This window comes from Hippoglossus stenolepis, chromosome 1, assembly GCF_022539355.2.
Source record: "Hippoglossus stenolepis isolate QCI-W04-F060 chromosome 1, HSTE1.2, whole genome shotgun sequence".
Classification (NCBI taxonomy): Eukaryota; Metazoa; Chordata; class Actinopteri; order Pleuronectiformes; family Pleuronectidae; genus Hippoglossus; species Hippoglossus stenolepis.
The window spans coordinates 7,157,456-7,183,820 of record NC_061483.1 but is presented as its reverse complement, the minus strand read 5'-3'; the positions used below and the strand labels follow the sequence as shown (position 1 = coordinate 7,183,820).

At 42.2% G+C, this 26,365-nt stretch overlaps 1 protein-coding gene across 1 annotated transcript in view; it reads left to right on the top strand.

Moving 5' to 3' along the window:
* The window catches only part of uacab (uveal autoantigen with coiled-coil domains and ankyrin repeats b), a 38,280-nt gene extending 16,782 nt beyond the window's left edge, over positions 1-21,498 (top strand). Inside the window, 19 exon segments of the mRNA XM_035160893.2 lie at positions 3,466-3,596; positions 7,013-7,101; positions 8,270-8,334; positions 9,918-9,975; positions 10,275-10,345; positions 10,690-10,796; positions 11,453-11,634; positions 12,454-12,491; positions 12,982-13,038; positions 13,355-13,462; positions 13,806-13,838; positions 14,061-14,153; positions 14,446-14,476; positions 14,595-14,644; positions 15,016-17,730; positions 18,013-18,165; positions 18,437-18,502; positions 19,005-19,035; positions 19,038-21,498. Of these exon segments, the coding sequence (XP_035016784.2) occupies positions 3,466-3,596; positions 7,013-7,101; positions 8,270-8,334; positions 9,918-9,975; positions 10,275-10,345; positions 10,690-10,796; positions 11,453-11,634; positions 12,454-12,491; positions 12,982-13,038; positions 13,355-13,462; positions 13,806-13,838; positions 14,061-14,153; positions 14,446-14,476; positions 14,595-14,644; positions 15,016-17,730; positions 18,013-18,165; positions 18,437-18,502; positions 19,005-19,035; positions 19,038-19,273 (4,314 nt within the window). The 3' untranslated portion in view covers positions 19,274-21,498.
* The last annotated feature ends 4,867 nt before the right edge of the window (positions 21,499-26,365 follow it).

The following is a 26,365-nucleotide window of genomic DNA, read 5'->3' as shown; positions in this document are numbered from 1 at the left end:
ACTGAAGTATTTCCAGACACCCAGAATAGTGTGTGAGGACAGGTAGGGGTCTAACCTGACTCATTGGGTGTCAGCTGATGTTTTGTCCCAAAGGTCAGTGTTAAAATAGAAGCTTTAGGTAATGTTTGCAGACAGCGAGGGTTGAATATCATTTCATCATCAACATCATAATACATTAGAGAGAATACAATGCAATGAAGAGAAGAAGCTGCTGGTCCAAGCTAGTTTGTGTTTCTTTTACCTATTAATGCCCTTATTTCTCTGCATTGAATGGTTCCTTATTTCTTTGTAGCCATACTAGCGATGTGGCTGTATGGATGTCAGTGGGTTCAATGCTTTGGTGGAGATTTGTTCTAGATATTCATGGTGCCCATAGGATGAACCACAATGATGAAGGTTTTTGTTTTTCGAGTTTTTAATGAAATATTTGCGAGCCATTGAATGGATTGCCAGGAAATTTAGTGCAGCCATTCATGTGCCACTCAGGATTTCTTGTAATAACTTGTGCCTCATCATCAGCACTGTGGTTAATACACATCAAAGACATTCCCATTAAAAAGTCTAAACTGAGCAATGGTTTGAATGCGAGTGGGAATAGTTTTTTGGGTAAACACCACCTCTCACCCAATTAATGGATGGATGGATGATGGTCAATAATACTTTTCCACTGATTTCTGATCCGGCATTAGATTCACATCAAATGACCAATTGTACAATGTATGATCTATTCGATGCATTATTAAATATAAATATATTTACTAGCATGTTTTGCAAAGGAATCTACATTATCAAAACTTTTTTTCCAATATATTATCCCCCCACATACACCTCGGATTAAATATGTAGTAAAATTAAGACTTTAAACTGCTTGAATATTTTTGGAATTATTTCTGCTGGGTCCTGCTCCAGCATTTGAAAGTAAAGCAGGGAAATACGTTGACATCATATTGACGTCATGATATGAAATAAGACTTCTTAGTGTTAAAAAACAAAGAGCATCATATCCATAAACCCTTCCTCAGCGACCATATCACCCACACATAATCCAAACCAAATGTTTTGTGATGGCACAAATAATCAATGTCACCAATTAGAAATTTTATTGTGTCAGTATATCTGCAGTGGCAACTCTAGCTTGCTAACAGCCCTATTATTAACTAGTACATAAACAGATTCCCAAACAAATACGCACACACACACACACACCAGCACACCCATGTGAGATATTTACGTGACCGATGTACAGTATGCTGCGTGGCTAGGTGCCATTTTGGCGCCTTTGTCTCCATGCAAGGGTGAGCAGCTTTCGTAAGTTGACACCTACTTCTTCATGTGACGGGTCATGCGGAGGAGGTCTTTTTGCATGTTTGTGGATATCAGTGCTGCTCTGTTCACGCCAGTCTGGCAGCGGACAGTAACACAAGCCTGCAAAGAGCTGATGCCGTGTGTAAATTAAACGGGTCCCCCTATACCACCCCTTCTTTCCTCCGGTCGCTTCTCTGTGGCTGTTTTCCTGTGATATTTTTACCTATTGAAAATGAAAGTTGTGCTGTTGCAGTGTTAACTGTATGGTATTAGTGTAAGTAAAGCGGCAGTGTAGTTTATGGTGGGGCTGCAGTCTCAGACAGACGGTTGTAAACCGGCTGACATCTAACCTTGCCACTGTGCAGCGAGGATCAGGGGGCTTTGGAGCCACACCACTCTGTTTTAGATGGATGGGTTGAAGTAGCTTTTCCCCCAGTAGTGCCCTGTGAGGGTCAGTGCCAGAACCACTTCAAATGTGCAAACCATAATCCCCCTCTGACATTAATATTTTCAGATGAAGGCAAACAGGGAGCACAGTGGGGGGTGGCGGTGTAAGCAAGGTCTTTCTGGCTGGCCTTGTTTCATGCTGGCAGCGGTGATGGGCACTATCACCATTACTCATGGTGCAGGCATGTCCAGAATGTATTCTTAGCCCCTGTCTTCCTATCAGTCACTACAGAAAGGTTGGAGGGTCAAAAAATAAAGAGGTAACCAGTCTGCAGGGCTGTCTGCACCACCGCTGTTTACCAGGGAGGGGGTGATATTTTAAACCTGGGAGAGCTCACATATTTACCCCACTGAGCCTGACTGACCTTGCCATTTGGTCGGGTGAAGACGCTGGAGACCACTCATAGAAGAGAGAAGAGAAGAGAGAGGAGCTCTGAAGTTCTCACCTGATAAACAAGTAGCTCACAGCTTCTGCTGATAGAAAACAATTCAGAGACGAAGTGGAAGATCATCACAACAAAAGAAGACTGAGAGAAACAGAAGGTTTGAGGAGAAAGGCGAGAATAGAGGGCAAGACTCTTGGGGGAGGTGAGAGGTAGCCAGGCTGAGCTGACTTTTACCCCCGAGGAGGAGTTGCAGTTGCCGGCCAGGGCAGGTCCCAGGGCTGGCAGGGCTGGCCCATCTGCTTCTCCACCTCTATTCCTTCCTCCTCTTTTACTCCTCCTTCTCCTCCCTTTAACCATCATCAACCAAACTGCTGTGCAGTGATGAACTTACAGGCAGAGCCTATGAGCAACACAGGAATGCTTAGAAAATCCTGCCAACTTAATTTCACTGCCTCAAGTGAGGGGAACTCCAGAGGCTGAGCCTTCCGTAGGAGGACCTCCACTGCAGGAGACTGTCGTTGTTTTCTCTTCAGATCCATTTTTTGTTGCGCTCACTGGCTGAGTGCACTGAGGAACTGAGGGGATTTTTTTATATTGTTTTTCTCAATTTTCTCAATTTGTGTTTTTTGTAAACCGGAACAGTGGCGTCCTTTTCAGTAGCGAGGTGCAAGGACCAGCTCCACTCACCCAAGATGAGCCGCTGGCTGAAATGCACCTCCATGCACTTTGTAGGTATTCATTGTCAGTAACTTCCGTTAGTGTTGCTTTTGTCTTGTGCTGTCATCACAAACTCAACTCCCTGAACGCTGTGCTTTAACAAAGTGGTAATGCAGTGAGGAAATTATTCTTGAGGCAAATGGGGCAATAATCATCTGTGGATCAATTTGGTGACTCGTTAATTGTTTCTTAACTACCGGATAATGTGCATGTTATCAAAGTGATAGCAGTATGTCATTTCATTTTTGATCTCCATTATGAAGCACTCCACTTGAATGTTGTTCCCAGAAGCCTTAAGAGTACTCTGTTCCCATGCTTTGTAGCTGTCACTCATCAGGGAACTTAGTGAATCTGCATTACGGCACATTCTTGGCACGTTCTGTATTAACACAAGTCTTTTGTTGTGCTACAGAAAGAAAAATCACTTTGCCATAATGTCTGTTGTTGTTTTTGTGTCAGATCGTGACTTTGTGTTTGTCACTGTTGTGTTAATTAGTCTGCTTAAAGAAGTGGAAATTAGTGCTGTTACATGTATTTGGCTCATCTGATTGGTTTGTGAAATGCCTTCAAACCCACTGCATGTCTGATGGTTTCCTATCATCATTGTCAGAACACAGACTGGAACAAGTATGATGATCGGCTGATGAAGGCGGTGGAACGGGGCGAAGTGGATAAGGTGGCTGCTGTTCTCGGGAAGAAGGGCATCATCCCCACTAAGCTCGACGTGGAAGGCCGCTCTGCGTGAGTCAACACAGACACACACACTGTCACCATCTACAGACACAAACACATTTGTCAACAGTTGTTTAACTCTGCAATGCCTTTTTGAAAATGTCCAAATCTCAAAATGCTAAGCATCACAAATTCCAAACATTGCAGTGGACGCCTCACTTCACATTCCTGACCCTGGTTCCCAAAAATGGCACAAATACCTTTACAATGAGGTCACTCTGACTTTAAAAACATGTTGTACCTCATACCTTCTTTTATGACATCAAGTCTCCAAATCCCAAAACAATCCTGCCTGCTCCAAATTCCCATGTGACTCCTTCATCCAGCTAGACTTCATGTGAAAGCCCTTGCCTTTGCATATTATTATGGGACCATTTTTATATCCAGAAATGGCCCTGTTGGTGTCCATCTCTAACTGGAGGTCAGTGTGGGAGTTTATGTAAAGAATGTTTGTGGCCACTGAAGGCTTGACCACATTGGCCTGAGACTGTTTATGTAGTCCTCACAGGAAATGACTCCCTGCAAATTTCGGATCAGAACCACTGTGGTGCTTGCAACATCAAGTAATGCATTTAGATCCAGCTGCAGGCATTATAGGGATCAGGTGACATTTTGAAGGCCCATATTTATATTGTATTTTTCAATGGGAACCTCAAGCTTGAGGTTTGTTTTTGTTTCTTTCCTGTATAACACCTTACACAAGTTTTTATTAGAGGGGGAGGGTTAACAGAAAGATAGGATTGGAAATAATAAAAGGTGCGTGGGGAAAATAGGTCAAGCTAACAGAAATATGTGCAGGGAATTCACTGATGCTGCTTCGCTTGACCGTCCAAAACCACAGATATTTCAGGTATCACTTACAGACCTTTATTTTGGTCCTATCGGTGATCATAATGGCCCAGCCTTGGGAAACAATACACTGAGCTGTTTAAAAAAGCAGGTACTGATTCCACCAGCAGCATTCTGGGAGTCCGGGCGCCCCCAGTTTAATCCCCAGATATATGAAGTCAGTGGTGTCTGGCCTGAGCTTCAGGTTTATTTTGACAAAGGCTTTATTAAAGCATATAACTATGGAACAGCAGATTCCAAGTATTTTCAGCTGTGTGTGAAATTCTCCTGTCTCACAATTGCAGAGACTACCAACTGCATACATGCATGGGTGTAAATAAACAGAATCATACAAACAACCTGTTAAATGTCCGGTCTCGTTATAAGGTGCTGGAATTTGTCAGAACTAAATCCAGAACATTGGCTGCCAACTGTGCAATGACGGACTGCAGAGGTTGTTGTAGCTAAACACAGTTGCACTCATTATTTAGTGATCCCCTGCAGGGCAGACAAACCACAACTAGTTCACACTAAAATCGACGCATCACCTTAACTGGACTTTTATGGAAAGAGGTTGCACACTTGCCAGGTCTGTCCAAAACAAAAGTGAACCACAATCGCAACTCAGCAAGTCTGCTTATAGTTCAGTGGGCCACACACAGACCAACATGTGTCTGTGGCATTCTGACTGCTGTGAACACCAGCAACGGAATGTCGAATGGTGATCCCATGTAATCATGGACCTCTGTGGGGCAACTAATTACAAACTGTTACCTTCAATATATAATTTGGTGGGTCCCAGATTAACCTCACTGTGTTCATCTAATGAATTCAGCTCTAACCGTTCCATCGCGGCCTCCAGCTGAGTAAACGTTTTACATCTCTGCTGTGGCATTAGCTTGCTCCCAATGAGCCCGCCCATCACACCTGCTCATTCTGTGCAGTTGTAAAAGCGAGCTGGCACGACCTTCACAGCAAAAGAGGTCCACATGACATCACAGCACTCGCTTGGCCCTGCAGCGTGAAACTGGCACTGACTAAAGATACCGGTGCCTGCCCATTATTTGTCAGAATTAGCAGCAAGTGTCTTTTAAGAATAGCAAGAGTAAGCTGTGAGTTTCACAGTTGGACCTGTGTGATTTCAGCTTGATCTCATGACAGACGGACTGAAGATGTGCAGGTTTAGTCTTTAATGGGTATTTCTTAAAATACTAGATAATCCTTGATATTAATTCGGGTATAGTTCACAACTCAGCTGATAAAGACTTTAATCTTGCTCAAGGTTGATAATCCCAGTGAACCTCATGATGAAAACCTTGTGCTTCATGTACACATGTGCTCTTGGCAACCTCTGGCACACGCTTTAATGTGTTTTCTTTTAGGCTCACCACAAAAATTGTATTTACCGTTCTTCAGTAGTTTGCTTGTCTGCTGTTTGGTGCTGATGTAGGAGACAATGCGGTTATCAAATTACTGCAGAATTCAGTGAAGTGTGGGCTCATCATGAGTGACCACTTTTATAATACACATCATATGGATACTGTGGCCTCTGACTGGCACATCACACCATCAGAGGACCTACAGACAATGTTCAACAATGATGGAGCAGGTTGGACAGAGAGAATTAGGAAAGAATACATGCACATTTGACTCTGTTCAGAAACATTCTCTCATTTACTTTCTGGAAAGTCCTGTGGCTCATGAACTTGATGATTCACATCAGTTCTGTCCTCAGAACTTGGGGAGCTGTGGTCTGCTTCCTGTCTGCTGTTTGCACCGAGAGGTCAGAACCCTCCGCTGCTCCTCAGAGAACCAGCATCTTGTGGCCATCAACACGGCTTTTAATACCCCCGCCAGTGTTGAGGTGACAGCCTAGCTGTCTCCTTGGCAGATACTTTGGGGTTAGAGTATAAACAGGTTCATGTGACTTGACGGGCGACAGACTGAGATAGGTTTACACACAAGTGCTCTGCAGAGCTTCATGGCTTGTGGCTGCCGTGCTGCTGCTGGTTAAATCAGAGGAAGGGAACGGGAATGTTTCCAGTCAAAAGTGATGATGAAATACAGGTTGGAAAACACTCTATTGAGTATTTAACAAGCGAATATGCCGACTTTGTGCAAATCATACATAGAATACAAATGAATACAAACAATCACATTTCATTGTTCATTTAGTAACTTCTCTGGTGCTTTTAACTGAACCATATGATCCACAAGTTTATGAAGTTTCCCTTATTGTTAATAACGTATTACATTTTAGGACTGCAAGCTGCAGTATTTGTGCAACTTTGCCAAATAATTTTATAATATTGCTGAGTCAAAAAATACGGGGGTTACAGCAGGAAGCAGAGAAGTTGCTCCTGGTTTGTTTAAAGTCAATACAGGCCCTGAGGTTTATTTACTTTGAGACTGCAGATCCTGCTGATAGCCAGGAGCCAGGCAGACTGTTGCAGTCGCTCTCTTGTCCTTAAGTTTCACCCTCACCCCCTTTTCTTAAACCCTATCTCTTTTTCACTTGCCCTCCACTGCACCTCACTCTGCCACATGCCCTGTCTTTCCTTTCTTAAAATGTCTCCATCTATCTTCTTGATTACTAGGTTTCATTTGGCTGCGACACGAGGACACCAAGACTGTCTCAATCTCATCCTGGGACACAACGTTGATGTCACCGCGACTGATGCCACAGGTGAGGATCAAAGTTGTACCCTGGAGCTGTATTTATATATATATATATATTTGTTTGTGCTTATATTTGGTCCATGCCCATCACATCAGTAGCAACGTCTTCATACTGAAACTACTTTAACATTCAATGCACATGCTGAAAAATGTAAAATATACTGCTCTGTGTCCCTTGTTCTCACTGACAGTAGATTTCATTACTGTCTCTTTCTGTTAATCTACGACACAGAGTGCTGCTCCCAAGCAAACATGTTCCTTTTCTTCATGGCAGCTTATATTAAAGAAGAATTTTAATTAAATCAAACGCTGTTCAAAGAGGAATGTTAAAGTGGTGCTGTCTGTCCATTTCAATGCAGAAAAAATTTAATGTAAAATGAATGTCATACCATTATGTATGTAAAAGGGTTGAGCGCCTCTATCTTCATTTGCCGTCTTCCATATTAGCTGCTGAAATTCCCTGTCACACTCGATCATCTATGTTTATCAATGAGCATGTTTGTTTAAATAAATTACAACCAATAGCAAAGAGACACGTAAGCTTCATTTATAATGATTTATTAAACTATTAACCGATATCCTCAGACACTGCTCAGTCACAGACTTCATTTCTTGCTCATTAAGCTATATCAATAATTTGATATTGGTTTACTCCATCTGCTAATGAGGATCATAAATTGGTATCACATTATCTTTGCATAACAGGAGCTGTCAACTGCTGCATTTTAAATTTGTCCATTGACTTTTCCCAAGGGAAAACAAACTTAATGAAGCTGGAAGTGTGTGTTGATTTAATCCAATTAAATCAGTTTGGAACTTTTCTGCATCGTGCGGGAGTGAACTCCCTGCTAAATATTTTTCGAAGCACGTTTGTAAATTGTGATTTAAAAACGTTATTGAATTTCTTTCACTCCATTCCCCACAAGTAATGAAATGGAATCGTGACTCCAACATAATATTTGTAAATACCTTTAGCCTGTGTACCTGTCGCTTAGAATCTGTTGTGTGTGTGAGTGCACTCTCACTATTGCCTCAGATTTAATTAACTCTGTGGGAAACGCTGCTTACAATATTCGTGATAGAATAATTGCACACTGCGGCTTTTGGCTCCGAAAATACATACATGCAAACAGGAGAGTGTGAATGTACTTCATTTTCTTATTTATCACTTTCAGGTAAAAATGCTCTTCATCTGGCTTCAAGAAACGGACACTCGCTGTGTGTGCAGAAGCTCCTGCAGGTAAACAAACACTATCTGTACCCGACTGTTATTTACTCCTGTGAGGAAACACGACACAATACACGATAACAACTTATATTCTGTTGATCTTTACATCGTAGGCTTATTTCTTCCATTCCTCTACTTGTTGCTCATGTTGCCGTGTTGTTTATCTACACTGTTGTATATGTGTCCCACAGAGCAGCTTCTCAGTCACTGGTCGGTCAGTTTCCGTCACAGCTCCTTTAAATAATTGTTGCCCAACAGCTCTGGCAGCTGTGCCCAGTCTGTATCGGTCGACAGTGGGCCCTGTTGAGTCACCATGCCCCTCTTTAGGATTTATGTGTTTACAATGAGGGGGCTACCTCTGTAATATTGTGCTCCCAGAGCCTCGTAGCCCCGCCCCTATCTGTCACATGGCAGTGATCTAACAGAGGTAGTGGCTGTTGGCAGGGGGCTGTCGGTGGTGTTGACAAGCCTTCCCTCCTGCAAACCTGCCGTCCATTCTTGGTGCCGTCATCACACCAGACATAGCAGCTGGACGCCATCACCCACCACCCCCACTATCTCCCTCTGTCAGCCCAAACCCTCAAAGTATAGGGTATCCCCTCCATGCTCTGCCGTCGGCTCCCGTTGCCGCTCTAGCGCCTCCAACCCCCCCCACACCACCCCAAGCTTTGTCACTTGAGCGCACAGCTAATTTTTGGTCCTTGTTGCTAGAGAGAGTTGGGTTTTTATAGTGGGGGTGGGGGCAGAGCTCGCTGGCAAGCTTACCCAGCAACATCAGGCCCCTGTTGGCATTAAGTCCTCAAAGCTTCCACAACATGCGCCATCACCACAGTTCTGCAGAGACGTCTCAAACATGTCAGCGCAGCATATGACTCGGCTACTTAGGTTCCATTGCCAACAAGTTGTTTCTTCAGTGAAACTATTTAATTGTTTTATTAAAAGAATTACTTTGTGTAAAACCAGTAGTCTTTTTGAATAATTTTCTGAATTCAACAGCCTTGTAACTTGAGTGATTTGGTAAATAAGTTTCTTTTTCACTCTTTTAGCTTTTGAACAACTTGAAAATCCAGGCTCAACAATCAAATCAAGCTAACGTCATTATCCACTTAGAGAAAATGGTCATATTTGACCTGCCTAGTTGTCTACGTGATGTAATGCACAGAACCAATTATTAGCGACCCAGCTGTAATTTTATCCACTAAAATCATTATATACTTAGAAGAAATTGTGATTGAGGGCTTTTAGTGGGTCTGTGTTTTTATACTGTGCTATGTGAAAACTGCTCTGTGTTAATACGCGTCTAATGTACACTGCTGATTACACTTACAGGTTTTCTTCACATCTGTGTTGTCTCATATGTGCTAAAATGTCACTAATCATTTTAATTATTTACAGAGCAACTGTAGGTTGTTGGTGTTAGTGAGACAGTGCTGTTAGAGTGAGCTTTAAATAGTGCTCTTAGATATATGACAAATGTTGTACCTCATTATTTTACAGATCTAGTTTATGCTTTAATCCGTCATGTTTGAACACCAGTAAAAATCATTTGCTTCATCGTTCTGTCGCGCCAACCTGTGTTTATGTTCTTTTTTCAGCACAACAGTCCAGTTGGAAATGTGGACCTACAAGGAAGAACAGCTCTACATGATGCTGGTAAGACTCTAACACTGAGACTCTGCTGTAGTACTCACTTCACTAACTTTAGTCCTAACTGTATTTAACTTAATGTTCACAAGGACTAACTCGGCTTTATCCTACTCCGCTCTGAATGTTAACATTTACCTCCTTACCCCGGATAATAATGAAAAAGTGCTGTCTTTCAGTTTTGACTGCAAACCTTCAACATATACAACAGGGTCCACGCCAGCACAAAGCTAGTGAACACATGTTTGTCTGTGTTACTGTCAATGGGATGAATTGATTGCAGTTGTTTCTCCTCTTTCTCTCTGCAGTCATGGCCGGCTGCTCATCCAGCGTGAAACTTCTTTCTGACAGCGGAGCATCTGTGAATGCCACTGATTTTGTGAGGATTAATGTTGCACCTCATTTCACACACTGTGTTTTAATGGTCTCCTCTAATGTATATTTTTTTCATTGCACCGTGCCAACTGTGTAGTGGTCATTGTGGGAATAGTTCACTACATGCCAGGTCTGTTAGAGCAACACAAAATCTGATTCACTAAATCTCAACCTGGTCCACTTGAATGAACCTTCTGTAAACTGGGGGTTACACTGGGTGCTTTGAGGCAAGTGACATATTGACACCTTGAATGGAGCCGTTCACTGTGTAACTGTCTTGTTTTGTACCAGTGGGACTTTGTGGAAATGTGTGTATCTATATGTCTGCCTGTGTGTTTTTTTCTCCAGGATGGCAGGACACCTTTGGTGCTGGCAACCCAGATGTGCCATTCACGCATCTGTCACCTGCTGCTGGAGCGAGGGGCTGACATCACCATACGGGACAAGCAAAACAAGTAAGAGACGTCGCCCCCCTCACCGCGCTCGTCTTTGTTCGATTTGTCAAATATTAATTTCAATCATTTCAAATCAAAATGTGTTGCAGCTTTGGACAGGGGGTGTTACATTGTACATCCAACAAATCAATCTATTTGCATTTCTAATCACAGAAACACAAATTGTGTGCTAGCTATGAACTGTCACCACACACCTTACTGACTTTGCAAAAGGGACCGTACAAACATTTTAACTAGACATGTGTTGGACTGTTGATGAATAGCAGTAAAAGTAGTAATGGAAGAATAATTAATTTTTAAAAAGGAGAAATTTAAAATTACTACAGAAATTAGAAGCCACAGACCATTTGTAGTAAATTTTAAATGTTTTGTTTTCAATTTAATATAATATCCAACATCACAACAGTAAATAACACATTTTTGCTTACATATTTATTGGGGTTTCTAACCAGCGTTTGTAAAACAAAACAGTCCTTTAAAATGTAATCATTAACAACCAGATGTGATATAAACAGGGCCAATTATCTCCAGTGAATTCTTGTTTTTGAGATGCTTTGATTTGAGAGCTTCACATAAATCACGTCAATAACACAGTTGTTGCACAGCTGATTTGTGTATGTTTTTGCTCCTAAACTGTCGTTGTGGGTCTCCCTCAGGACGGCGCTGATTCTGGGCTGTGAGTACGGCTGCAAGGACGCGGTGGAGGTGCTGCTGAAAAGCGGCGCTGACGTGAAGGCGGTCGATGGCTTGGGTCATGATACATTTCACTACGCACGCCTCAGCAAGAACCAGGAGCTTGTTGCAATGGTCAAAAGTTACTTCGACAAAGCCACCAGAGGTAGATGGAAAAAACACCACCTGAGGCGGAACGTGTTTAAAAAAACATCATTAGCAGTTTGAAATTAATACAAGAACAAGAACAGCATATTTAATGTGACCACTGAGTGCAACAAAGCATCTGAAATTTTAACTTCTGTCTGACAAATGTTAGCCTAGTGTGTGTAATTGTGATGATCCCCAAATAATGCAAAAGAAAGATTTAGAAAAATCTGCTCACGTATTTTTAAAGTCCATTTTATAAAATTTTAAACAAATGGGAAGTAGACTGTTTCAAATCAAATTCCATTTTTCAAGTTGTGAAGTGACTAAGATGAAGGGTAACAGGGCTTTCAGACTTTTGCTTGCTCTGTTTAAGCTACGTGGCGTAATAAGCATCTATTAAGTGAGCCACCTTTTTCAAAACCATATTACATGCATTGAAAATGGCACATATATATATATGGATAGCCACTTTCCACTGGTTTGATAACTGTACTTATTAAAATACAAGAAATAGTTGTAAACAAATGTTCAAAATACACAAATAGGCAGTTCAAACATCTTGTAGAGTTTAGATTTGACCATTTTCCAGAATGTGAACACGCAATGAACATATGAAAATAACTACCAATTGCTTTTAAGAGACAAAGATCACACTTTTCTATGATTTTTTTTCTTTTTTCTGCCTTTTTTTGTCTCTTTTCCTGGAACATGTTTTCAGGAGAGGCTGCGCTGTAAACATTATTATTTGACTTTACAGTGTTATTCTTGTCAAATCTTCGTTACATGTGGTCGGACAAATTGAATCTGATCTTGCTGTTCTCTTGCTTTGTTGCAGATAAAGAAACTGCAAAGATGGAACAGTGGAAGCGACAGGTAGTCCTGCAGCCTTCACTTTACCCTCCCACATCATCCATTAAACCTCACCTATAGAGAGGAGAAGCTGCAACACCCTCCACACACTACTCTACATATTTAAAAGACCTTCCTGTGTACATGTAGCAGGAATAGTAATGAAGTGACATTTGTGTTGCCATTCTGTTTCCATAAAGCTATTGTTAAAGAGGTGAAAGGTCAAGGTTTGCTCGTATCCCAAAGCTGTTGTTGACATTAATAAGTCAAAGTCCTTCCTGTGCAGCATTCAAATGATTAGACACTGTGAAGCCTCTGCTGTAAAAACACACAGGAATTTGCATTGTCTAACATCCAAAGTCTTTTTCTTTTGTTGAGCTGCCCCCGTCTCTCAGTTGAACTTGACTGCCATCTAGTGATTACAAGTGGAAGTTGTTCCCTACACCTTTTAAGCTCGTGGTAATGTTATAACCTGTAAACATGGTTGTAAAAAAAGATCCTGTCTCATCCTCAGCACTCAGTGGAGCGAGCAGAGGCTTCCGAGGTTAACAGGAGGGATCAGATCATAAACGTATGTGTCTCACACACATTGACTCTACTTCAATATCACTCATAACTAACTCAGGACATTCAAAATATGAACTTGAATTCACTGCACTCAAATTTAAGTACAGTAGAGTGTATACCAGTGCCCCTGTGAAACAATATTTAAATGCACTGGATTTCTATTCGCACCAAATTGCACTAATTCAGAAATTCAGGATTTTATTTATCAAGATCAATGAAATGTTCTCCGCCCCTCGATCCGGATCCTGAACACGTTTTAATGCCAGGCGTGAACTGATACAAGTTTCTTAGCTTTAAACATTTGTGTGTGTGTGTTGTAGGACCTGGAGAAACAGAACGACACCCTGCAGGAAAGTCTCAGGAAGTACCACCAGGAGCAGAGGACCCTGTTGGATAAGGTCAACATGCTACAGCAGCAGCTCTCACAGGTAAACAATACACCCCCACAGGAAGCTTTTTCCAATGCACATCGTTTTCTGTGGGTAGATCTGAGGGACCCACTCGAGGTTTGAAAGCTGAGATATATAATTTTGTAGTCTTAGGTTCTGCCAAGTTAATAACAATAATGTTTGATTTAGGACCGTATTTCTTTAAGATTAGGCTTTTTATCACTGATTGCTTTTGTAAAACATTACTTACTATGTTTAAAATGCTGCATTCACTGAGCATAATGGATGAGCTACCAGATCACTTTTCATTCACAAGAGAACGAGGAAATTTACTAAAATGGTTTATTGTTAGTTGTAAATCCTCTTTTTTTTTAATCCTCAGGAAAAAATGGCAGCTGAAGACACTCAAAAAGAGGTACGAATCTTTTCCTCCTTAAAAGAGTTTTATCAGAAACTTATACTGTCATATATTTACTCAAGTAAAGCCACATAAAGTCCTGAAAACAATCTTCCAAGGATATCGGTGCTGTTGTATCAACACAGAACCGCTGCTGTTCTGTTGATATTATTTAATCAGTCTTTATTTTTCTTAACATGTGTATTTTCTCTTGCTTGACTTTTTTTTAATTTTTCCCAGAAGGATCACTTGAAAGTGTTGCTCAGTGCCAAAGAACGAGAGGAAGGGGCTCGAGGCCCAGAGACTGTCAAAGTCCAGCTTCGGAGTACTTTGGTTAGTGACTTTATATATTTATATATATATGTGTTTTATACTTTGAGGCTATAATCCCCAGGGGAATTTATTTATAACATCAGAATTAAGGTATACTTAATTCAATTAGTTTTTAATTTGTATTATAAAACATTTGCAAATGAGTGTTTCTCCTAAAAATCTAGTCTATTTATTAATATAATGCATGTATTTTAAATGTCCAGTTTGTTTTTTTGACTCTGGTGCAGCAAACATGTTCTGTTATATGTATTTTCTAAGTCTAAAAAGTATATGTATCTGTTTACATTCACAGGGGGACTACTCTGGGCAGTCGGTTATCAAAGGTTAGTTTCCCTCTATTTCTTTTGTTATAAAGAAACAATTTCAAACCTTAATTTCAAACCTCACCAGTACATTATGAGTTGGTTTGAATGATGTGTTTCTTCACTTTTGTGTTTCCAGGCAAAGAAAACATTTTGATCAAACAAACTCACAGCTTGGATTCTGATCAGGTACATTTTTATCTGATTAACAGTTACATATCCTGCAGAAAATTCAGTGTTAGTAGTTTACATCTAATCATTATTTGTTTGCTGCTAATACAGTTTTCAGATCCTGATGGGTTTCATTGTCTCCTTCAATAAAAGAGTTTTGTGACTCATTCAATTCGTTCTCCATCTCAAACCTAATCAGTCCGTATTTGAAAATCGGGAAAAAAAAGTCTGAGGTGACCCAGAAGAACCTTTTGTGAATGTATCACAAAGGAATCAACAGCTATTCTGTACTTTCAAATAAAGTGTCTGGTTTTCCATTAAAATAACATAATGATGTTGTCACACTTGCTCTGTATTGGTAAGAACTTGTTTTTCCTCTTTCTCTGCAGTTGCTCCAGCATCCTGCCATGTTGCGTTCACTGTCCAGATCCGGAGAGAAGAGTCCTCCAGCTGTAGGATGGGACCTCTCTGGTGAACTGGATTCCCTCCGACATGAACTTGAGACAGTCAAAAGAAGACAACATGCGGCAGAGGAAGAGACGGCGCGGCTTCAATCCGCCCTGAACCGTAAAAACCGAGAGTGCCAAGAGCTGGTTCAAAACCGAGACGCCATCCAGAGGCAGGCTGACCAGCAGATTCAAGAACTTGAGGACGCCTTGGGAGACGTCCAGAAGAGGATGCTGGACTCTGAGTGTAAGGTCAAACAGCTGCAAGCCCATGTAGTCGCTGTTAAGGAACACATGGGCGGCCAGGCCACAGAAGAACTGCGGGTCCAGCTCCAGGATGTCAAAGCCAAGTATGAAGGTGCTTCAGCGGAAGTGGGTCGCGTTCGTAACCGACTGAAACAGAGCGAGAAGGCCTTAGAGGAGTACAAGACCAGCGAAAACCAGTTAGCAACTGAGGCAGAGAGGCTGACCCAAGATGTGGGAGTTCTGACTGCAGAACGAGAAGAACTTGCTGAAGCCCTTGTAGAAATGGAAACCAAGTTGAAGGAGAGCCAGACTAAACATGGCAACACCGTACCAGCTGAGAAATTTGACAACATGAAAAATCTGCTGACCAATGCTGTGGATGAGAAGGAACGACAGCTCGCTGAGCTCAGGGAAGACTACGACCGGGTGCTGGAGGAAGTGGCAGATCTCCATCGAAAACTGGACAGTCCCTCATCCCAGGGAGGATCAGGAGGGATGTCAGCCGAGGAGCAACAGAGGATACGAGCGGCTCTCGAAGAGCAAAATGCTTCACTGAAAAGAAAACTGGTGGATGTGACCGCCAAAAGCCAGGCCCTAATTCAAGAGGTGGAGGAGAGTGAGGAGGAAAGAGATATCCTACGAGAACAGCTGGATGAGCTCAACAGCAGGATTGAAATGGACTTTTTACCTATAAAGAATCACGAAGAAGCTCGGAGGAACATGGTAACAGCTCTGGAGGACCTGGAAGACAAACTAATAGAAGCTAGTGAACGTTACGGAAAAGCAGAGGGACAAGTCCAGCAGCTTCAGACCGAGAGAGCCACGCTGCAAGAAAACATCAGAAGTTTCCAAACTGCCAGAGAGAAACACCAGAGTGAAACGGACGGTTTGAAGTGTCAGAATGCCGATCTGACGAAGAAACATGAACTGCTACAGAAGAAATGTGAAGACAGAGATAAAGAGTGCGTACAGCTGACCACACAGAGCCAGACTCTGAAGCAGAGCCTGCAGGGGGAGTACATTTCCAGACAACGGCACGAGCAAGTGAAGATGGAGTTAAGTTCCACCTTAGAAAGTGTTAAAGCTGAGATGTTGAAGTTGGAGACCAAGGAAAAAGAAAGTGCGGAAGAATTTAAGTATTCGAAAGAAGGAAATGAAAAGTTGAAAGATGAGTTGGAAAAGGTTCTGTTTGACGTGAAACAGAACTATATGAGCATAAAAGACCACAGAGCGACCACAGACCATCTGAACGCTGCTGTGGTTGGGGCAGAGAATAGAGCAAAAGAAGTGTCAGATATGTATGTGTTGGCGCAGGAGGAAACAGTAAAGCTTACCCAAGAATTAGAGGCCCAGAAGAAAGAACTTGATACCATCCAGGAGGCAATTCAGTCCAAGTTTATTCCACTGACAGCAGCTGAGGAGAAAGAACACTCCTACAGTGCCCAGGTGAAGGAGCTGCATGCCAAGCTCATGGGAATGGAAGAGAAGTACAACAGAGAACGATCTGCTGGAGAGGGCAGCAAGCAGGAGAAAGAGAAACTAAAACTTGAGATTGAATCTGTTCAGCAAAGACTGGACACAGCATTAGTTACTGGAGAAAAGCACAAGGAAGTGGAGGAAGGGTTGGTGGGTAAATTTGAGGAATTGACTCAGACGTTGGTCAGATTAGAGCAGCAGCACGAGGAGGTTACATATCAGAAAGCCGATCTTCAAGACCAGAACGCTCTCTGCAACTCTCAGATCCAGAATCTCCAGGAGCGTCTGAAATCAGAGTTGACCCGTATATCAACGTATGACACGGAGCTCAAAGCCCTCAACGACGCCATGCAGCAAGCCCAGTCCGACTGCAAGAAAGCAAGAGAGGCTCGGCAGGAGGAGGCCCAGAGGGTTGGTGCCCTACAGAAAGAGCTGCAGGAGCTCCGTGGGGATCAGGCGTCTCTGCTACAACAACAGACCAAGGGAGAGGAAGCCATGGACGCTGAAGTCGCTCGGCTACAACTGGCTCTCCGTGAGGAGGAGGAGAACAACGCCCAGAGGGCTGAAGATGTGTCCGCCCTGCAATCGGAGCTCCTGCAGGCCACACAGGCTCTGGAGGAGATTCGCTACAAGGAAGACCAAATGAACCAGCTGAAGAAAGACAAGCAGCAGCTGGAGGAGGAGGCGGCCAACCTCAGCAACAAGCTACTGAGCTTAGCGGAAGAGTGTGAGGAGGCCCATCAGGAGGCTGCAGGAGCACGAGAGGGCGAGAGCAAGGCCAGGGTGGAGAGGGAGGCTCTCCAGGAGAAGGGATGTGCCATCGAGAGAGAAATCAGAGAGCTGAAGGAGAGATACGACGAGTCGCTGAGCACCATCTGTGATCTTCAGAGGAGGATTCAGACTTCAGCTCAGCAGACTGACGCTAAAGACAAGAAGGTAGGAAATAACAGACATTATAGCTGAGTTAAAAACAGACTCTATTCTGTCATGGTTTCATTATTTAAACATACTGTGGTGCAGTCAGTGTGTGTGTAGATTCAAAATGTGATAATCCACTATTAAAAATGTGTTGTTGTTGTTTTAGCTGGATAGATAGATACTTTATTGATCCAGAGGGAAATTTAGGAAATTTCAAAACCTAAAATGTGTAGATTTTGAAAGAAACAAGGAAAAATCTACCAAGATGAATGTTTATATTTGTGTGTCTTTGTGTGTCAGATCACAGAGTTGTTGACGGACGTGGAGCGATTGAAGCAGGCACTGAACGGTCTGTCCCAGCTGGCGTACACCAGCAACGCACCCAATAAGAGGCAGACGCAGCAAATCGACACACTCCACGGCCAGATCAAGAACCTACAGCAGGAGCTGGCTGTGAGTGGACACACATATTTCTATATGTATTACAGAATATCATGTCAACATATCCTGCTTTATACTTAGTTAGATTCACTGCACGGCAACTGTCTCTCTGTAAGTGACTGACTGGAAAACTGCATAGGAGACAATAATAAGTTCTCATTTTCTTATTATTTTTCAGAACCCTGAATCTCCTCACATTAGTAGTGAGACCTTAATAAGAAAGAAATTGAAGCAATAACCCGAATGGTCTTGTTGTCTCTCTCCCTCCCTTCTGCTCAATAAGGATGCTGAGACGCAACACAGGGAGGTGGTTTCAATTTATCGAACTCATCTCCTCAGTGCAGCGCAGGTAAGATCCTCATCGTTCTGCTTGAGTAATTTCTTTCTTAAACTTTTAAAGTGCATGCTGACCACTAAGAAACTTTTGTCTCTTTCTCATCAAGGGTCTTAATTCAAATAAAATGAGCTCCATTGTTCAGATTGTTTTTAATGAACTGTTCGCAGCAACAACATCAGATAGCCAGCAGATAGGCAAAATAGGCTTATGAAATCATTTCTGTTATATCCATAGACTATTTATAAAGATTGAAGGAATAACTGCTCCCCAGAAGTAAAGCTATAGTGCCTTGATCGCCACCTGCTGGCTGGCTGCAGTTGGTGTATCCTCCTCATCCTCCATGTTAATGAATGGGAGATGGACTAAGTTAATAAGCCTAGAGTACACATTAAACAACATTTTTCTCAAAGATTAGGTAATTAGATTCTTTTAAGATTAGGTAATTCTTAACACAAAGTGTCCTGTGATGAATGTGACCCATTGATTAACAGAAGCCTTGTTGTTGGTCTCACAGGGTCACATGGATGAGGACGTCCAGGCCGCCTTACTGCAGATCATCCGCATGAGGCAGGAGTTTGTGTGTTGAACCTTCCTCCGACAAAACACGATGCTCCTGACGGACTCGGATTCATCATTTTCCCAGAGTCCCTTGCTGTGGCCCCTGTGGGTGCTCAGTGTGTGTGTTTGTGTGTTTGTCTCTCAGCAAAATTGTTGAAGTATGATTGTTCCCAGATATTCTCCTCTGTGTTGTGGGTACAGGCAAATAACTGGAGGATTGATTGATACTAATGTGATACTTCGATAGAAACAGTCAACTGGAATTTACTTAAAACCAGTGTCTTTGTATCAGACTAACCAGTGGAATCATTTTTGACTTCGTCATCTACCTACTGTTTATGTAGAAACATTTTCTAGTTGCTGGTACAGTTTGTGAAAATACAATTCCGTACTTTTCTGTCAAATCTTTTTCGGAATGAAAATCTCTGCTTTTATTTTGTGGATTTAACCCGTAATATTCAGTAATATGGAAGTTATTTGAATCGTGGGTCACCTTCCACAGATTACGTGAAAAGCTCAGCTGAAATGTGAAATGGACATGAACACAAAGACCACTCTTCACATTCCCACATGACAGTCAGCTCTCATATAGCGTTTTCCTATTTAACAGCGTTTTTGCTAGAATAGTAAAGGTAGGTTCACATTAATTTTCAAGTTGACCTTAATACGATACTCACAAGCCTGCACGGGTTCTAACTTTCAATGAGTTATTGGATGATATAGTTATTACAGTGAAGAGATCCCTTTATAACCTGATTTTGATGTTAGAACGATTGAAAATAGACAAGGATTAATGACAGTGGCCAATCCATAAGAGGCAAACAATATTTAACAACAAAAAAATATTAAAACGTATATATGTGTGAAAAAATGTAGATTGAGTTATCAATGTAGTAACGAGGTGAACAGACAATTTCTTGACCTTGATAATCTTAGATACATGTTTTGTTCTCCTTTTTAAGAAAGGAATGTAAACCTGCAAGTTTAAATACTTTCATCAAGAAGATTTTACTGATATTTATACTTTTATTTAGAAGTAAAGCTAATTTTAACCAACTTAAGAAAATAAGAATCATGTTGGCGTATATTAACCTTGGACTGTAGATTTATCTGACATTAGAGTAGAACTAAAGAGAGAATCCGTGTATATACACATTAATGCTTGTGGGTTTTGAATTGAGCAGAGTACAGAGTTTCTTTGAATGTGAACCTATCTTTTTAACCATGTTCATGTCTGTTGCAACACTTCAGCTACTTTCTAAGTCTAAACATTTTGTGGCGCAGTTCTTGTCCTCTGGAGCTCCAAAGTAGCACATTTTCACAATAACCCCAAAATCTGACGTTCATCCAAATCTAAAATCCTGCTTTGCCATTATGGTAGATGGTCGACAGTTTGATGGAGATCTCAGTTAAGTCTGGTTACGTGAAGTTCTGCTGGATTTGAGTCGTGGAGGTGGAGTGGAGATCTCTTGCCGTGTCCCACAGATTGCAGTGGGACGTCGTCCTTTTGTTGAAACCAGAGTGTCCTCTAGTGGAAAGACTTGGCTGGCCAAGTTGATAGAAGCTGTAATAATCGGTGCGGCTCAGGGGGGAGCAGTGGTTGCTTTTAGAAGCTGGAACATCTGCACACTTGTGTCAACACTAAGCAAAACAATTGGAAATGATTACAATATGAATTTTGAATATAAAAAACATTGCTAACGACTAATCTCTTGTTTTGTATTTCTTAATTCAAACCAAACTCACTTGTTATTTACAACAAATGTCCCAGCTGGAGTTTGACTCTATGTAAAACCTAGTGTGTGGACTTTGCAGCTTTCTTGGAGCAATGGCTGCGTTCCCCTGAGCCGGCTCTTTGTGGGTCTTGATGGTGTCGTGTAGTGGTGTTGTGATTGTTGAGCGAGTCTCTTGTGCCTTTACACTGATATATTTTTCATAGCTTGTACTACTTTAATTGATGTACTACAGTGTGACAATTGTGATATTCAGCAGGTCTGGAAGTAGAACGGCACAAAACACGTTCAGGGTAACATTTACTGTAGGAATCCATTTGATAGGAATAGAACAGATCTTTGTTATGAGGATAGACATCCCCTTTAACGATTAGTATTTTTGAAGCACTCCTGTCTTTCCCCTTTAAAGCTAACACACTTTACCAGGTTTTTTGCTTTCTCTTTTTATACTGTGGCCAAAAAGTCTGTTTACACCAACAGATAGTTAATGAAAACTATACATCATGCAGATATTAGAGAGTAGCACTAATTCTTTTCAGGTATTTCTCACTTTCTTCCCTCTGCTATTTACATTAACTGTAAATTGAATCCAGTTAAATCTCTACATACATACACTGTATACCAAACTGTTTAAATTTGTTGTTTTCTTTGGCAACAATATTTGCGTTTGTGAATCAATAATACAAAATTAATAAAAGTGCCTAACATAGAAAACTACACAATGCTTCAGTGTATTTTGTTTTTACATCACCACAGAAATACTGAAATAACTTTCAGCTTGGTTACCATTAAATAATTAGCAAATATTATCATGCTTAATCAGGGACTGGGAACCTCAAGCCACGAGTTGATTCATAAATTAAACACTTTAGAAATGCAAAAAAATAACAACAAACAAGTAATATTTTTCTACGATTGAAGTATAAATGAATTAAATAATCTAACGTGACATTCAGAGGCCTCCCTCCTTGTTGTTTGCCTGTCAGGTCAACGTCAGGGTGAAGAAAACTAGAATTTTCTGCTGAGGTAGGTTTTTGATGGACTTTTTTAATGTTGTAAAAAGCAGCGTTTCAATGTTCATGTTCAATGCAATGACAAAGGAACAAATAATGAGTAATAAAACTGCACAAAATATCGTGCAGACACCAGAACTCCGTAAAAACGGTGACAAACATAGTGTTTTAATACAAATTGCATGAAATCAGAGTTTCACACAAAACTCTTCACAAATATGTCACTGCACAGTTAATAAAAACTCACTAAAATCATGACAGACCCTCCACACTCTTCATTGATGGATTGCTTTGGTCTGGCTTTACTCGTCACTGATTGTTTATGGAAGCTTTGCTCTTATTGGCTACAAGCAAGAGCTCATTAACATGTGGAAACGCAGGTATCAGGCCTCATGGCTGAGAACAAACATGGTGGCTGTCAAGACAAGAAGAGTTAATGTGGAACATGAAACTTTCCTGCATAAATGGACAAACAGTTATTCCTCAGAGGAGTTTGTGCTGAGTAGCTTCCATTAGACCAGATTCGGACAATGTTAGCAGTGGTGCGTGAGCTAACGGCTAACAACTAAGTTACTACAAAGTGTCTGTTTGTCTTGAAGAACTGAAATGACAAAAGATATTGAAAAACACAGAATGGCATCGCAAGAAGTGTTGTTTCTCTCTGGGCTGGGAGGAAACAACAGAAGCAACAACTACTGCCAGAGGTAAGGATTCGTTTCAGCAAAGAAAAATCATCATCATCATCATCATCATCATCACCATCTGACGTCAGATTCATCGCCAAAGAGAAGCAGCAGCGGTCTCATCAGAGAGGTTAGAGGTCAAGTTTAGGTGTAAAGCATCTTTTACATGTTAACGCTTTACATCAATCGTTGAAATAACAACACACAACAAATGAGGGTAGAGACACAAACAAGTACAACATATAATATGTGCTTGTTTTAAAAGTTGTTGATGTTATTCAGCTTAAAGCACCACTGTGTCTAATTATAACCTCAAAGAGCTGCAGGAGACTATTATTCTTTATAAAAGCCTGAATCTCTATTTTCTCATTCAGTATTTTACTATGAGCCGTGTTGTTCTACATGACGACAGAAACTTCTGCCAACAGATTATTTTACATGAGAGATTTCAGGCTTTGTGTTTTTGTCCTTACTTTTTTCATTGGTTTGAAATTGATGACATGTGGCGTCACACATTTCTGCACCAATCAGGATTTACAGAGTTAAATTGAAATCTGATGGCAGTTTTTTTTATGCCAGATGATCAAATGGGATCAAATCATACAACACAACTTTATTAATCATGAAGGTAATTTATGATTAAGCAGATTTTCTGTTTTTCTGAATTAAATGTGTTGATGGCTGCTCATTCAGTCCTTCATGTTTCATGTTGCATTGACATACTGAGCTGCGGGAGGGGGCTCCAGGTCATACAGTATATGTGTGTTTTTAGCTCCCCACACTCTGCCCCTGTGGGAACAGCTCGGTTCATGTGGTTTCACTTTAAGTACAATCAACCCAGGAATGAGAGCGAGTAGCTCTTTGGCACAGAGCTCTCACTTTTATCTTTGAACTCGTGCCTCTGTTGATTTGTCTCCTTCTCTTTTCTTTCCCTCCACGAGATTTATTTTTCATTAAAGCTCTATAGCAGGATGCTGAGCGCAGACGTCAGGGCTATTTCAGTTAGCTCATTTCAGATAAATTCATGGCATGCACGGTGACTGAGCACGGGGGAATTTTCCATTTAAAAGGTACAATATGGCAGAATTGGCCTTTGCTTTTGATAATCAAGATTACTAATGCTACAAAGAATATCATTTAATGCGACCCTCGAGCAGAACTCAGAGCTTATGAGTGCGAGCTAATGAATCCCTCGTCCTATCCTGTGTTCACACAAACACACAACAGGCACACCCCCTCAAATTGATACAAGACTTGTCCTGGGTTTGATTTCGGTGAGGAACGCTTGCTGGTTTTAAGTGGCAGCCCTCCCGCCCCTGCACTCCTCCTCCTCCTTCCTCGGTTTTATGATTCTCTTTTTTGCGGTTTGCACTGAATAAGCTGTTCTCAGCAATCATGGCAAATACAATTCAATCTGTTGGTAGATCTCTCTTTAATCTCATTTCCAGGGTCCTAATCAGTTCCATACATCCACTTGCGGCCATTTGGTTAACCGTCGTAACCCCTTCCCCGGCCGCAAAGAATCCCATCTTTATAAAATTCGTCATCCCCAGAAGGATCAGAGATGTTATTTATGTTGGAGTAAGCCCCGGCCGTCCACCACATGCCTCATGAGTGGTAAACTGGCTGAGGAAAGCAGCCGGGTGGTTATATACACATCAGATACACGCCCACATCTTTGCTTCCAGTCCTGTGAGCTGTCACGAACATTTGTTATCTGCAGTCCTCCACCTCTGCAGCTGCTCCTCTCTCCTCCCGCTCCTGCTGTGCCTTCTTATCTAAACATGCAGTAATCGCGAGATTGTTTTGTTGTCGTGACGACTCCACGTGTCAAATTGTTTTTTCTCAGCCTCTTTTCTTCTCTTTCTTCACCTGTGTTTTTTTTATCTCCATCCTTCCTGTCCTACATGGACAGATTAACCTGTGTGGGGGCCCCAGAGCCTAAATTTAATTTCTTCTGAAAACCTGGCACTGGAGTTGCTGGTTCATTTCCCAGCTGTTCCAGTCCACACATTGAAGTGTCATTGGACAAAAACACTTAACCCCGAACTGCAGCACATCGCACAGAGCAGCAGTGTTTAGGTGTGTTCGTGTGTGTAAGTGGGTGAATTTGACAATTAGAATTCATCCACCCGATAATCAAACGACCAATGACAACATGGTGAAACTGGGACATTTCAGGCCCCATGAGCTCTGAGAGGCTGCTGCAGTGTCAGCCTTTCTGTCGCATCATCTCCTTTCTTTCCATCCCTCACTCCACTCCTTCTTCCCATTCTACCTCTCGTCTCTCATCCTTCCTTCCTGGTTAATTCCGCAGGTCAGGTCAGTCCAGAGGTCTGTGGCATATTTGTCTCCCTGGTGTAATTGCTAACTATGTGTCTGTCACTAATAGGCCATTACCCAGGCGGTACTGTCCGGCCAGCCCGTGAGGCCACGCTGAGGGCAGCAAACACGAGGCCAGGGGGGGGGCCCTCTTTTTTTTCATTAGTCCCCTGAGGAAGTGGACCGCTCTTGGCTCGGGGCCGAGACAGGCGAGGCCCTCTTTTAATGTTTTTGCAGAGCTCTGAAGCACTTTGTTGCCTCAATAAAGTTCATTTATGGGATAATAAGGCTCTGGAGGACACATGGTGCTGATTTGACTTGAATGGTTTCAGCCTGGGTCACATTCCTAAAACCAGCTCACTTGTCTCTCTGCCTGTTCTCCATCTCTGCCTTTTATTTCATCTCGTTTCTTCATCTTTTTCCACTTCTCACCTTTTCCTCACCTTTTATCCCCTGTGCTCTGGATCCGCCATCATTTATTATTCTTCTTTCTAACACTTTGGCTGTGTAACCGCCTGATCCCGGGTTGACCTGGGATTTGCACACCTGGGAATGAGTAGCAGCGAGGGGGCAGGGGGCCCTCTCATTTCCCAGGATTTATTCCAGAGCTTTGAGGGGGACGGCGGCGGGGGTGGACGAGGGGAGGAGAGGAGAGGCGATCAGAGGAACGAAGAAAAACCCGCAAGCCCCGAAAACCTGGCAGAAGGTCAAGCTTTACATTGTGAGACTACACCAGAGCCGAGTGCCCCGGACACTCGGGTCATGTGGAAGGTGTGGAAGTACATGTTTGGGATACGTGCGTTAAAACAGATGTCTGAGGATGAGTTGAAACGCACACACACGCCTCCACGTCTTTTTTATCTCCGTGGTTATTACACACAAGGCTTACGTAAGCGTTGGCCGTCTCTCCCTGAAACCCAGTAAGGACATTGTACACCGCTGTATGCTAAACGGCTTCATCTGAGTTCAATGTTTTTCTTTTCCCTCATTAGTAGTCGGTTAACCACTAATGCCGAGTGTATCTGCTCAGCTTTTCTTCCTCCCTTCATTGACTTAGCAAGAAACAGATGGAGCCCAAACCGCCACATCTCCCTCTCCCCTCCGACTGTCATCCTTCCCACCGCTTCTTTTACAGTAATCCCTTGCTCTCAAACGGAAAATCGCCCCAGTTTTGCATGTCTGTTTGTGGCGTAACATATGAGACAGTGCGTGTGGTTTAATAGGATAAGGCTTTTGGGGTTGCTGGGTGCTTGGAAACATGGCAGAGGCCACTTCTGGTTGCTTCAGTCATCTTAAAGACATTAGGCCCGAGGGTGTTAGCTTGAGCTTGTTAGCGCGGTTGGAAAAGGGCTGTGTTTGATTCCGTGATGAGGACGGGATGAAAAGCTGCGAGTCTGGAGGGCTGACGCTGATTTGATATTGGCGTTTGGGAGTGGCTCCGTTTTCAGTTGCGGTGACTCGGGATGTCGTGCTGGTTGGGAAGCCATTTCAGCCCAAACCGACCGCCGACGTGAAGGATGCCTCAGAGCTACAGCGAAGATTTATTACATTTAAATGGGATAAGTT